The 13,609-nt window shown below is 39.8% G+C and overlaps 2 protein-coding genes across 5 annotated transcripts in view; one reads left to right on the top strand and one right to left on the bottom strand.

The window, feature by feature from the left end:
• LOC311235035 (epidermal growth factor receptor kinase substrate 8-like protein 1) overlaps positions 1-8,630 on the top strand; it is a 54,198-nt gene extending 45,568 nt beyond the window's left edge. The window contains exons 15-19 of the mRNA XM_084322347.1: positions 1,014-1,139; positions 3,277-3,421; positions 4,042-4,207; positions 6,896-7,028; positions 8,011-8,630. Coding sequence (XP_084178473.1) covers positions 1,014-1,139; positions 3,277-3,421; positions 4,042-4,207; positions 6,896-7,028; positions 8,011-8,097 — 657 coding nt within the window. The 3' untranslated portion in view covers positions 8,098-8,630. The remainder of the gene's footprint in view (positions 1-1,013; positions 1,140-3,276; positions 3,422-4,041; positions 4,208-6,895; positions 7,029-8,010) is intronic.
• A 13-nt stretch (positions 8,631-8,643) lies between these two features.
• luc7l (LUC7-like) overlaps positions 8,644-13,609 on the bottom strand; it is a 31,986-nt gene continuing 27,020 nt past the window's right edge. For all 4 annotated transcript variants that reach the window (XM_084323695.1, XM_084323696.1, XM_084323698.1 and 1 more), the window contains 2 exons: positions 12,138-12,308; positions 8,644-10,064 (listed from right to left, as the gene is read on the bottom strand). In XM_084323695.1, the coding sequence (XP_084179821.1) occupies positions 9,938-10,064; positions 12,138-12,308 (298 nt within the window). In that variant the 3' untranslated portion in view covers positions 8,644-9,937. The remainder of the gene's footprint in view (positions 10,065-12,137; positions 12,309-13,609) is intronic.

The following is a 13,609-nucleotide window of genomic DNA, read 5'->3' as shown; positions in this document are numbered from 1 at the left end:
GTGTGTTTACTCAGGTGCGTTCGCTCAGGTGCGTTCGCCCAGGTGCGTTCGCTCAGGTGCGTTCGCTCAGGTGTGTTCGCTCAGGTGTGTTCACTCAGGTGTGTTCGCCCAGGTGTGTTCACTCAGGTGCGTTCACTCAGGTGCGTTCGCCCAGGTGCGTTCGCTCAGGTGCGTTCGCTCAGGTGTGTTCGCTCAGGTGTGTTCACTCAGGTGTGTTCGCTCAGGTGTGTTCACTCAGGTGTGTTCGCCCAGGTGTGTTCAAGGAAGACACCTTACCCTAAAGGTGTTGTAAGTGGTATTTCCTTTGTTCAAATAATAGCTCTAGATGTTGAAATAATAGCTCTACATTCACAGTGTTTTGGTCGGTAACACGGGTCTCCCAGTCCCTCCGCTCTGCAGTAAACAGGAAATACATTTATCCCATTCTCACTTTATCCAATCAGGAGAGAGGACTCCACACTGCAAAAATGAGAAATACAAACTAGTTTTAAGCAAATACAGTATGTGCTTGAAACAAGTAGAATTATCTGCCAACAAATTTGGCTTGGCAAGATTTCTTGAAATAAGTAAGAAATATCTAGGGATCTCTCATTTGGTTGGATAAAGTGGGAACGGGATACCAGAACATGTATTTTGTGTTTACTGCAGAGCGGAGGGACTGGGAGACCCATGTTACTGACCAATCACTCCATATCAGTGATGGCTGTCGGAATGTAGAGCTATTTAACACTTATTTTAACAAAATAAATACCACTTACAGCACCTTTGATATATGTTTTTTTATTTATTAATTTATTAACTCTAAAAAAAATGTATTCTCAAAACAGAGTTCACCTCTGTTAGTCTCTGGAGTCTGATGACATCATCACAATGTTATATATGATACATGACTACTGTAGTAGAAGACATTTTCATTGCATGGCACACTCTTTTCAAAAGGAGGTATGCAAATGTACTATTTCATTAATATTCTACTAATTTTACAATGACCGCTCTCTGTGTCTCTCTCTCAGGTGGTTGAGTCGTCTAAACGTTGGTGGAAGTGTCGGAATCGCTTCGATGAGGTCGGCTTTGTCCCCTTCAACATCCTGGAGCCTGTGGCTCATGTAGAGAGTCCAGCGACCAACAGACCTCACAAGGTAACACACACAGAGACACACACAGAGACACACACAGGCACACACACACGCACGCATGCACACACGCACACGGACAGAGACACAGACACAGACGTTTGGTTAACAGATTGGCGACCACGGTTTGCAGTGTAATATGGTTCTGGACGACCAGGGTTTGTCAACAAACCGATGTACTTTCTAACAACTATATATATACTTTATAGTATTGCTATCTGTCCATTCTCATTGTCACTTGAGTGCATAAACCGTGCCTTCATAATGGCTTAAAGAAAAAAAAATCCATCGGTTGGTTGTCATTTTATAGCGCCGTGAATATAAGGTTTATCGCGGTTTTCGCCTCGTCTTTTTTCTGGGAAGCTAGATATGAGGCTAAAAGCTAGTCACGTTATATCAAACGCCATTTCTGCTGTATATATACGAATGAAATAAAACAAACTGCGTAGCATCTGGACTATTACAGAGCATCTATGGATGAAATGGGGGCGGCGGGGAACGCCGATTAGTATTATTGATTAGCAATACAGTGTGCGTTCAGGTAGCCATTTTCACTGATCGATCACGTTAGGTTTTAAAACAATGTCCAATCCAGCTGTAATTTTGGGGAATAGTATCCTACCGTCAGGCCATGTGATCGCCGGCAGCATTTCGTCATTAGTCATCGGAATCTGGTAGATCGATATGTCCATTGGCTAATCATAAATCCCATTATTCCAGGCTGAAATATGTGATCGGTAACAGGATCAAAGATGGAGGGTGTTCGTTTGGAACCGAGGCTCATATGAAACGCCCACAGACAGCAAAAAGAATATTTTTTTCAATCGCCCTCAATGATACTGCAGTGGAGCGATGGCGCCCCTAAGCGGATCTGGCCGGTATTGCATGTTTCGAAAATCAAATATGTGGGTAGGTCCTGCAAGTCGATCGCGGACATTAATAGCGTTATTAATATGGAATAAAACTCACCACGAGTTAACTCGTGGCTCTGGTCCTCAACGGGTGGAATCGAAACACGTATATATACGTGGACGGTCCACATAGTGTTAACAGGGCCTCAAAATCATTTCCTTTTGAATTATGTTGACATAAGATAGTCATTTTAAGAATGACATGTGTAGTGAATATGTTTTGTAAATTAATTGCAGGCTCTGCAAATGTAAACTAATAACCTTCTAACCACTACGTGTTAGTACTGACTACTAAATGTAAACTAATAACCTTTGTACTGTCTTTTACTATTATGTACTTTGCTACTAAGTAATCTACCGTGTCTATACTACTACCTACCATGCTAATATGTCTATACTACTACCTACCATGCTAATGTCTATACTACTACCTAAAATGCTAATAATGTCTATACTACTACCTAAAATGCTAATATGTCTATACTACTACCTACCATGCTAATATGTCTATACTACTACCTACCATGCTAATATGTCTATACTACTACCTACTATGCTAATATGTCTATACTACTACCTACCATGCTAATGTCTATACTACTACCTAAAATGCTAATAATGTCTATACTACTACCTACTATGCTAATATGTCTATACTACTACCTACCATGCTAATGTCTATACTACTACCTAAAATGCTAATAATGTCTATACTACTACCTACCATGCTAATATGTCTATACTACTACCTACCATGCTAATATGTCTATACTACTACCTACCATGCTAATATGTCTATACTACTACCTACCATGCTAATATGTCTATACTACTACCTACTATGCTAATATGTCTATACTACTACCTACTATGCTAATGTCTATACTACTACCTACCATGCTAATGTCTATACTACTACCTACCATGCTAATATGTCTATACTACTACCTACCATGCTAATATGTCTATACTACTACCTACCATGCTAATGTCTATACTACTACCTACTATGATAATATGTCTATACGACTATGCACTCAAGACTGTAGCACTCAAGTGCAACACTATTAGATATACAATCTTACTGACCATCATAACTCCCCTATAAGACACACACACAACAACAACAACAACAACAACAACAACAACAACATAGGAAACACATAGAGGTCTTCACACCTGTTCATGCCTGTGTGCATTCCAGTGATGTTCCCACTTGTTCCCCCTCCCAGGCCCCGGTCCCGCCCCCGCTGGGGAAGATGTCCTCCCTGGTGCCTCCCAGTCCCCCCGCCCTCCACCTGCACCACTCCCCTCAGCGCGTCCGCAGCGTGCGCACCTACAGCCAACACATACCAGGCGTGGAGGAGACAGAAAAAGGTAGAGTACACACTTTGGGGAGTGTGAGGGCGTAGAGGGCAATGGGTGTGTGTGTGTCAGACGTTCTTCTTCTTCTCATGAGTCTCTTGTGAGAGAGAGAGAGAGAGAGAGAGAGAGAGAGAGAGAGAGAGAGAGAGAGATACAGAGAGAGATACACAGAGAGAGAGAGAGAGAGAGATAGAGGGAAAGAGATAGAGATTGATTGATTGAAAATGTTATTAACAGATTGCAGAATGGGTACAATACAGTACGGCTCAATACACACAATTGTTAAGGGGATGCAGACCAGAGAAAGACTTTCGTCTTGAGAGAGAGAGAGAGAGAGAGAGAGAGAGAGAGAGAGAGAGACTATTTATATTCTATCTCTTAGATAAAATAGCTATATACAGCATGAAGGACCTATATACTGGTATTATATAAACAACTTTGGATAAAAGCTGTTATATAAATGCACCATTTACCATTTATTTAACCCTTTCACTGCCACACTACCAAACGGTTAACCCTTTCACTGCAACAATACAGAAGGTTAACCCTTCTGTAGTGTGTCAGTGAAAGGGTTAAATGAAGGTTAGATAAATAAAGTGCTCACTCTCGCCCGCCTCCCTCCTCTCCTGAAGTGATGCTGGTGAACGACGAGCTGCTGCAGAGGCTGACCAACGGCAGGGCCCACCTGAACAAGCCGCTGGTCATCCCCCGCGCGGCCGACACCTCCGTGCCCCTGGACTACCACTCCCCGCCGGAGGAGGTGGCCGACTGGCTCAGAGGGAAGGGCTTCAGCGAACCGTGAGTGGCGTCGTCGGGAAAAAGACAACAACCGTCGCACACACAAAAACGACTAACCTTCTTACCGTCTTCTCTACTATCATGCACTCTTCCACTGATTCAAGTTCAAGTTTTGTTTTATTTGTCACATGTAAGGTGCATTACAGTGAAATGCTTGGTTCTGTATGAGCCCTCCTGGGATTGTGCTTCATACAGTAAAAAAAAGTTTAAAGAATAAAGACCAAACACTATACAAAACACAAAATGCAAACAAAATGCTAAAATCTTATATTACTACTTACTCTACTAACATGTCTCTACTACTATGCACTCAACACTGCAGCACCCACGTTTCAACACTGTTTGATGAACGTTGAGAAATACATAATACAAAAGAATTATAGTAAAGTATAGAAATTCAATCAATTAAACATTTATCAATTACAAACAACTGCAGACTGTGGTGAAGTGGTTTGCTCTTAACGATTAAAACTGATCAATAGATACTAATGAGTTTTAAAGTGCATTGCAAAACATTCCATGTTTCTGGGGCACAGAAGCTAAAGGCAGATTTTCCTAATTCAGTGCAAACTCTAGGAACCGTGTAAATCATCAGAGTTAGTGTGATAATGTCCAGAGCTCCAATCCAGCAATTAAGTGATGTAGGGTGGGAGATCATCAATAATGGTAATGTTATAGAATGAATTGGAATAATGGAGAAGGTTGACAGTGACAGCTGGTCCTCCCTTAATCCTTGGACAAACAGTCTATCGTTCTCATATTTTTATATTCAGACCAAATTGTATTGATAGATAGATCAGCTCATAGATCAGATCATGGGATAAAAGACAATATTCGCTGAGCCTTGTCCCTATTCCTAAATTCTATTTATGTCTTTCTACTATCACCCTGCCCATACCTGTACCTCCCCTCCCCCATGCCTGAATTTCCCAAAGTGGATCAATAAAGGAATATCTTATCTTATCATTATTTTCTCAAGATCTAAAGCTAATTTTAATGTTAAACAGGAATGGTTCATATTTGATTTGATTTGAAATCTTTATTTCGAACATGCAATGAATACAAACAAACAATAACAAAAGCAAAACACAACTCAATCTACATGTTCGAAAAGGAGTAGGAAGAAGTATACACTTATTTAATCCTACCCCTTTTCCACTACTCAAATGAGTGTACTATTTTAAAACATACCAAAAAAAAATATATATATATATGCTAAACAAAAAAACTAAAACTATATATGTAAAACATGAAAGAAATAAAATAAAAATGTAAACACCCGTGAATATCAAGTCCCTTCCTCATCCCTGTACCTTGTGAACATAATTTCCTTATACATCAGTTATACATTATACATACATTATACCCTTATACACCATATTAATAAATACTGACTGGACTGTCCTAGATCAGGGGTTCCCAAAGTTTTCAGGCCGCAACCCCCGAAATAATGGTGTCAGAGAGCCGCGACCCCCACTATTATAGGAGCTAAAAAAATATTATAATAATAATACATTTATTATTATTTTATTTTTTTATAAATGGAAATGTATGGTTGAAACATGCAAACGTTCAAACGCACACACACTAATAAGCATTGGAGGCTTTTAACCAGGGCCGGACTGGGGAAATCATTCAGGCCAGGAAATATAGTGCGAAATATAGCCCCAGTCAGGCCACTTTTTAAGCAGGGGGTCTGGGTTTTTTTTGTTACAAAGACTTCATTTCCTGCATTCTGGTGTAGGATTTCTTTTATTTGTACCCTTTAAATGCCAGTGTTTGTGATGGCATCACAAATTATTGTTAAAAAACAAGCTAGCATATATGTATGATTAGCAACAACACTGATTTTGAATGTCAGATTGAAAAAAATACTCACTCTTACCATAAAGGACTAAATTGTCCTCTTCAAAAACGCCATACAAATATTACTATATGTTGAAATACCACTTTTTCTTTCATAAATCTTTTATTCAACTTCAGCCCTGATCATAACACCACATATTCATTTTATAATTCTAACCCTTTAAATGCCAGTGTGTGTGATGGCATATATTTGCAATATATCAAATGCAAAGTCGATTATTACAGGCTAGCATGTGTCAATGATTAGCAACAACACTGATTTTGATGGATTTTTAGTTTTTTGTAAGGGTCCTGCCTCCACCAATCACATTTCCCTTTGTGTGTGTGTGTGTGTGTGTGAGCGAGAGCGAGAGAGAGAGTTCTCCAACTTGTGTGAGTTGCAGTGATCTCCTGGTTGTTCCCCACCTAGGTTATCCAACTATTGCGCCGCTGTAACTAGAAACACTGGCCTGGCCTGCTTCTAAGTTGAGTGGCCTGACTGCATTTAAAAAAAAAATATATATATATATATATGTTTTGGAAATCTTTTTTTTTGTGGAAATCATCTGTCGACCCCCCCCCCCCCCACGGCGGCTCGCGACCCCTCTAGGGAACCACTGTCCTAGATCTATAGGAATAACACGTGAATTCTGAAATGGAGTGGCATTAGGTATTCCTGTAGTGTAGGTAGACTATGTTCCTCAGTTCTTCTGTATTTGTCCATCAGTGCTTGTTGGTATCTATTAATGTTGTTTTTGCAACATTTAAAAGTTTGCCTTCAGAGCCTAATTGGAAATGACACGTGACGTATGGTATGTAAATAAGATGTTTTCTCTCCTTCAGGGCCGTCTCGTGCCTTGGAGTGCTGACAGGCGCGCAGCTGTTCTCCCTCAACAAGGAGGAGCTACGCGCCGTGATTCCTGAAGAGGGCGCCAGAGTGTACAGCCAGATCACGGTGCAGAAGGCCCTGCTGGAGGTAATCAATGGTGTCTCTTACCACAATTGTGATTGTGAAGTCGATACATTCAAGTAAATATGTTAAACCTGACGTTGTAGGAGTTCAATCAATCCAGTAGAAGGCGGTGACACAACAATAATGGATGCCAACTGCCATTAAACTACAAAAAGAATAATTTTGAAAGATATGCCTTCTTAAAAGTACACTGCCAGGCCCATTCTCACATGTTGGCTTGTTGCCTAGCATTCTCATTGGGAATGAGGCAGCCACTCTTAGAAGCTCCTCACACTATATTTACTACTATTCTTGATTTTCCTTTATATTCATACCTAATTGTATTACCTATATTCATGTCTTTCTACAGTATTACCCTGCCCATACTTGTACCTCCCCCTCCCCCCTGCTGCTATGGACGCCCGAATCAATAAAGGAATACCTTATCAACGCAACCAGAACGCTGCCTTCCACTCTTATCAGCTGCGTAGAACAACTTGCACCGATGACTCCTAATAAGCAAACAATTCCGAGCTAACAAAAAAAACACCCATATTACTGCATAACACGAACATGTCTCTACAAGATTGAAATTGAAAAGTGACCTCATGTGGCCTCATTTACATTTAGTCATTTAGGGGACGGTTTTATCCAAAGCGACTTACAAGTTCTGTACGACAAGTCATCAGGAAGGGCACAACTCTATCAGCTGAGTAACAATGTTCATCAAAGTGTTGAGTGCTACAGTGTAGGTTAGTATATTAGGACAAGTGCATGACAGTAAGGTTAGATCATTATTATTTTTTATATCAGATAATGGTTGAAGAAGTGCGTCTTTAGTCGACGGCGAAAGATTTGACAGGTTTCGGCTGTCCTAACTGGGGTGGGTAGTTCATTCCACCATTGTGGGGCAAGGACTGAGAAAAGGCAGGTTCTCCTTGATGACCCTCCCGGAGCTTGGATAGGAGTGGGTCTGAAGTCCTGATTTGATTGTTTTTTTCCCCAGGATGCCCGGAAAGCTACAGAGTTGGAGGCTGTGATGGAGAAGCAGAAAATGAAGGTGGATCTGAAACTGGAGAGCAGCACATTATGATACCAGTGTCTGCATAATCCAGCACCAATGAAGGACTGTATTTACTTCATAGATGTATTACTTATACTGGACTCCCAGAGGACAATAGGTACCTCCCACAGTGCCTTGACAATCTGTAACAATGGACAATTTGACTGTGAAAAGCAACATGCCATAAGAGGTTTTTATATAAATGCCATTTCTCATTCTCCAATTCAATCTGTGCAGCCTTGACTAAGGAATCGACACTTTGTTTGCAAAAGTTTCCTTATATACCAGCAACTGTGGCTCAAATTATGAAGTATTGCCGGTGTTTTGAACATCGACATTGTTAATTTCTATACTGTAACATAATATATCTGTGCTGACTTATATGATTGAAATACTCCAATGTGCCATCTATGCCTGTTTGATGACTAACTTAAATTAATGTATATTTATCATTTGTACAATTCTCGTCTATCGTTCTAGCATGTGATTTCTTCAGTGGGGTCTTGTGCGTTTTCCTTTGTCAATAAATGGCACAATATTACAATAAAGAAAATTTTAAGAAATGATGGGCTGGGATTTTTTATTGAGGTTTCAAACAAAGTATTCCAGCAAAATATAACAAACAGGTATGACAAGTCTACAGACTGCACACATTAGATAAAGCAATACATCCAAATTAATATTTTTTTTAATTAAAACCGTGGACCGCCAAATTGATGTGCAAGTTGGCCGTGACCAAACTCGCAGGTGTAGTTTTAAAATGTAATTTGCAACATGGCAAATTTCTAAGGACAAAACGGCTAAAGTCCAAAACAAGTCGTCTCCGAGCCTGTTACTTCGACATGCCGAGACTAGTTTCTTTAAGTTAACATTTCTCTTCATCACAATAAAAAGCACAAACGAAAAGAAAAAAAAAGATAATTCCTACAAAACGTACAGACTTGCCACCATTTAGATACAAAAACAGCACTAGCCTACTTATTGTGCCGGTCAAGCTCTCAAAGCTAATATGATCTCTTTCCACGTGAGCAGCACTAGATAGAATAATCCATAATCGACAGAGTTTGAGAACCGGGAGACATGGAGACTGGAGCCAGATGACGATCTTAAAAATGTGTGGGTTTTCATAATAATAATAAAAAAAAAAAAGTAAAATGACAGAGCGTTACAAAATCAAACCGATGGTAATTATGTAGACGGCGATGTTCTAAACCTGCTCTCAGTGTCTGGAACCAGCTGGTGACACAGCTCTGTGGGGTAGAAAAGCACACCTTGGTAGGAGACGCCAATTTATTACATGAAAACCAGTTATTAACCGTGACAGATATTCATGGACAATGTCTTATGGAAAGACGCAAAAGACACAACAACGACCCGACAAACGCATTTGGTTTTTACGACTCGGGTTATGGAATCTATGATCGCTTTCACGGTAAACCTCAACACCTCCTATTGGATTTTGGACAAGGCTCTTGTACAAATATAAAAAGAAATATTATGTCTTGTATATAAACAGCCATTGATTCACACACACATATATATCGGCGTTACATTACACTCCACCAACGACCTAATCTCCCATCCAAAAAAACAAACCAACCCCAGGATATATCTGGATGCTAGAAATAAAAAAAAGTATGCATAATATAATATTTGTGATCTTATGCAGGTTAGCTACGTATAGACAAACACACCGAGTCGGCTGGGACAGCGATCAAAGCAAAGGGGGGAGGGGGGGGGGGGGGTATGGGGGTCAAGGAGACAGTCATACAAGGCAAGGAGAGTGTATAACAACAGGTTCTGATCAGTCGTGGAGAGGGTGGATGGACAGATATGAGAGAGGAGGGGGCAGGTGGATGGAGTTCCCCCCTCAGACAGGCTCCTCCCTCTCCTCCCTCTCGTCCTTCACGCGGGTGTCTGACCGGCCGTTCACGCTGTCCTTGCGGTCTCGCTCCCGTGACCTGTCTTTGGACGAGCGCTCGCCGTCCCTGGATGACCTGGGACAAGGAGAGGGCAGAGTGTGACCCATGGGGGAACCGGGAGGAATGCCAGGAGGGGGCAGGAACAAGGAGAATCTGTGAGAGGCGGATGTCACGTCTACGTGCGCACAGCGTGTTAATATCCCAGTAAAGGTCTTAAAAGGTGCGGTAGATAACATTCAGCCACACCAGCCAGTGTGTCATTGATCCAATCAGGTGGGAGAGGATACATGCACACAACAACATTAATTTTGGACCCGCCAAAATATTTAAAATAATAAATTCATTAATAAATACATATTCTGGGAAGGGGGGTGCAATACTTATTCTGCACCTTTCTAAAAGCTCTGGATGCATTTCCCTTTTTCTTTTTTATATATATTTTTTTTTATTCCTCTACATAAAAACGTTATCTATAGCATCTTTAAGCCACGATAAATCAAATCAAATCAAATTTATTTATAAGGCCCGACAACACACGTTAATGTCCCCATGGGCCGTACAGGTCTTCTTTAAACAAGTCAAGAAGAAAACATAACAATAAGTCAAGAACAGAACAAGAACACCATAAGGTCCAACAAATTTAAAATAAATGCAAATAAATGAAAGAATGCAAGCACTCCCAGACATACCCCACGCGAAGGTAAGGAAAAACTCACTAAAACCTAACAATAGGGAAAAATGCTCCACAGGCAGTGTGGAGGAGAGAATCCTTAGAAGGGCCATTCAAGGGGGGATCTCCCTTCTTAGATGTCGGTGATAGTAGTGTTGCAGACTAACAGTTGGTAAGCATGCACTCAAGTGTGTAGTGAAACACAGATGAGTGCATGCAATAGCAACTGAACATTTTGAAAGATTAAAGATAGAGCTGATAGCGATAGCAACTGAACATTTTGAAAGATTAAAGATAGAGCTGATAGCGAATCTATTTGAGGCACAGGGGCGGCACAAAGAGGGTCGCGTCCTCCCCGTCTTAATCACGGGACATTAAACACTCCGGTCATTGCTCAGGTGCTTATATGGCTCCACACACACATCAAGTAAACAGAATATGGAGAATATTAGCAGGCATTTCAATGCCTCAAAATCCCACATACCATAATAAATCAGGATATTAGATTATCCCACCTATAGTGTAGTGCTACGGTGTGTATTACTCAACTTCAGACAGATTACTCAAGTCAATCAAATGATATTGGAACAATAATGTATGTATATTAGGGATGCACCATATATCGGTGACCTAGCTGGTATCGACCAATGGTGAATTTTTCGGTATTGGTCCAACGAGCAAAACTGGGCAGATCTATATATTGGCAAAAAGATATCGGCTGGTGATAGTGATTTCTTGATTGATCCGATGAGCAAAACTGGGCCGATGTGAACAAGTTGAACAACTGATGATTTAATTCTCCGTCTAGCTGCTGTTGTGTGTTTGGGTAACATTACTTGCATGTGACAACGACGCAGCACAGGATTGTGGGCTAACAGTGTGTCAGTATGTAAAAAATTTGATTATCATAGAAATGTGTTTAATTTATCCATTTAATCATATCCACATTGGTTATCGGCCATAACAGAAATGTTAATATTGGTATCTGCCTAAATGTTAATCGGTGACCCCCTATTATATGTGTCAACTTGTAACCGTCTTAGCAGATTTTTCTATTGCTTATTCTAATTTATTGTGTCTATATATATGGAATTGCTGATATACTGTCCGTCTTGTTTGTAAGCTCGTCGTAGCTGTAAATGAGGGTAAGCTCAGTTTCTTACGAGTTGAACTAAAGGTGAAATGAAATATATAAATTAAATTAAATATAAATTAAATTAAATATATAATGAAATATATAAATTTAATTAAATATTTAAATGAAATATATAAATGAAACTAAATATAGAATGAAATATATAAATTAAATTAAATATATAAATGTAACTAAATATATAATGAAATATATACCGGTAAATGAATGAAATTAAATGTATAATGTACGCCAACAAGAATTCATATGCACTTGGAAGAGCTTTTAGATTTTAGATTTGATTGTGAGAAGAAGCGTTGTGCACAGGAAGAGAGGACATGCTCACTTGTTTCTGGGGCCCTGCTGCTCGTGGCCCTGGCTGTGGCGGTGTCCGCGGCTCCTGGACCGGGAGCGGCTGCGGTGGCGCCTCCTCCTCTCCCGGTCCCTGGAGCGGGAGCGGCGCTTGTCCCGCGACGAGGACCGTGAGCGTCTTCTCCGGCGGTCGCCAGAACCGGACCTGATTAGATGAACACGCACACAAAAAAAACCATTAGCCTAAATCACCGTTTGGAGGTAACCGTGACCAATTCAGCGTGAATCAGAAAGGTCTTTATTGCCAAGTATACTTTTCACATACAAGGAATTAGCTTTGGACGTTACTGGTGCGACATTATGCGGACAGACCTTAACAGACGGAGTCTGAGGTGTGAACAGTGATATGTTAATAGCACTTTGGCAGCGTAGATGCGCCACATGCAAACCCCTGCTGTTCGCAGAGAAAATTATTGTAAATATTTATTGTGCCTATATGTATGGAATGGAATTGCTGATAAACTGTCTTGTTTTGTAAGCTCGTCGTCGCCGTGAACGAGGGTAACCATAGCGCCTTATGAGTCGAAGTAAAGGTGAAGGATATACAGGTGCAGCTCAATACATTTGAATATCGTGAAAAAGTCCATTTATCTCTCCACATTGATGCAGTAATTTGTGTAAAAGGAGCCCCAACTAAGTACTGAGTGAACATACTTTTCTTAAATATATATATATATTTTTTTTTTATTAGTCTTATGTAATATAAAAAAAAATCTGAGATACTGAATTTGGGTTTTTTATGAGCTGTAAGCCATACTTGTCAAAATTAAAACAAATAAAGGCTTGAAATATTTCACTTTGTGTGTAATGAATCTATAATCTATGAGTTTCGCTTTTTGAATTTAGTTACTGAAATAAATGTACTTTCCCACAATATTTTTATTTATCGAGCTGCACCTGTATAATGAATATACATTTAATTAAATAGATAATGAAATAAATAAATACAATTAAATATATAATGAAATATAAATAAAATATATAATGAAATAAAATATATAATGAAATATAAATAAAATATACGCTAACAAGAAACTATTGTAAATGGATATTGTAAATATTTTGCATACATACACATTATAGTACGTCATTTGCATACATGCAGCAGTCCAACAGATGAAAAATCTTGACAAGACGGGCGACGATAATAACAGATTGTTCATGAAAATACCCAATTGAATATAAGTATTTTAGAGCTGGGTAACACCTGTTCTCATTATAGGTCTGACATAACATTAAATGGTATGATGACCTAATAGCAATACAGACTGAATATGAACATGGCTGTTGAAACATCCCTGAGACATGAGAGAGAGAGAGAAGTAAAGGGGAGAGAAAGAAGAAAGAAAGATAGGGAGAGAGAAGTAAAGAGAGAAAGAGAGAAAGGTAGAGAAAGAAGAAAGAAAGACAGGGAGGGAGAGAGAGAAGAAAGACAGGAAGAGAGAG

This window comes from Notolepis coatsorum (assembly GCF_963971535.1).
Source record: "Notolepis coatsorum genome assembly, chromosome: 10".
NCBI lineage: Eukaryota > Metazoa > Chordata > Actinopteri > Aulopiformes > Paralepididae > Notolepis > Notolepis coatsorum.
Note: the sequence above shows the minus strand (reverse complement) of the source record. Positions and strands in the feature narration are given on the sequence as shown.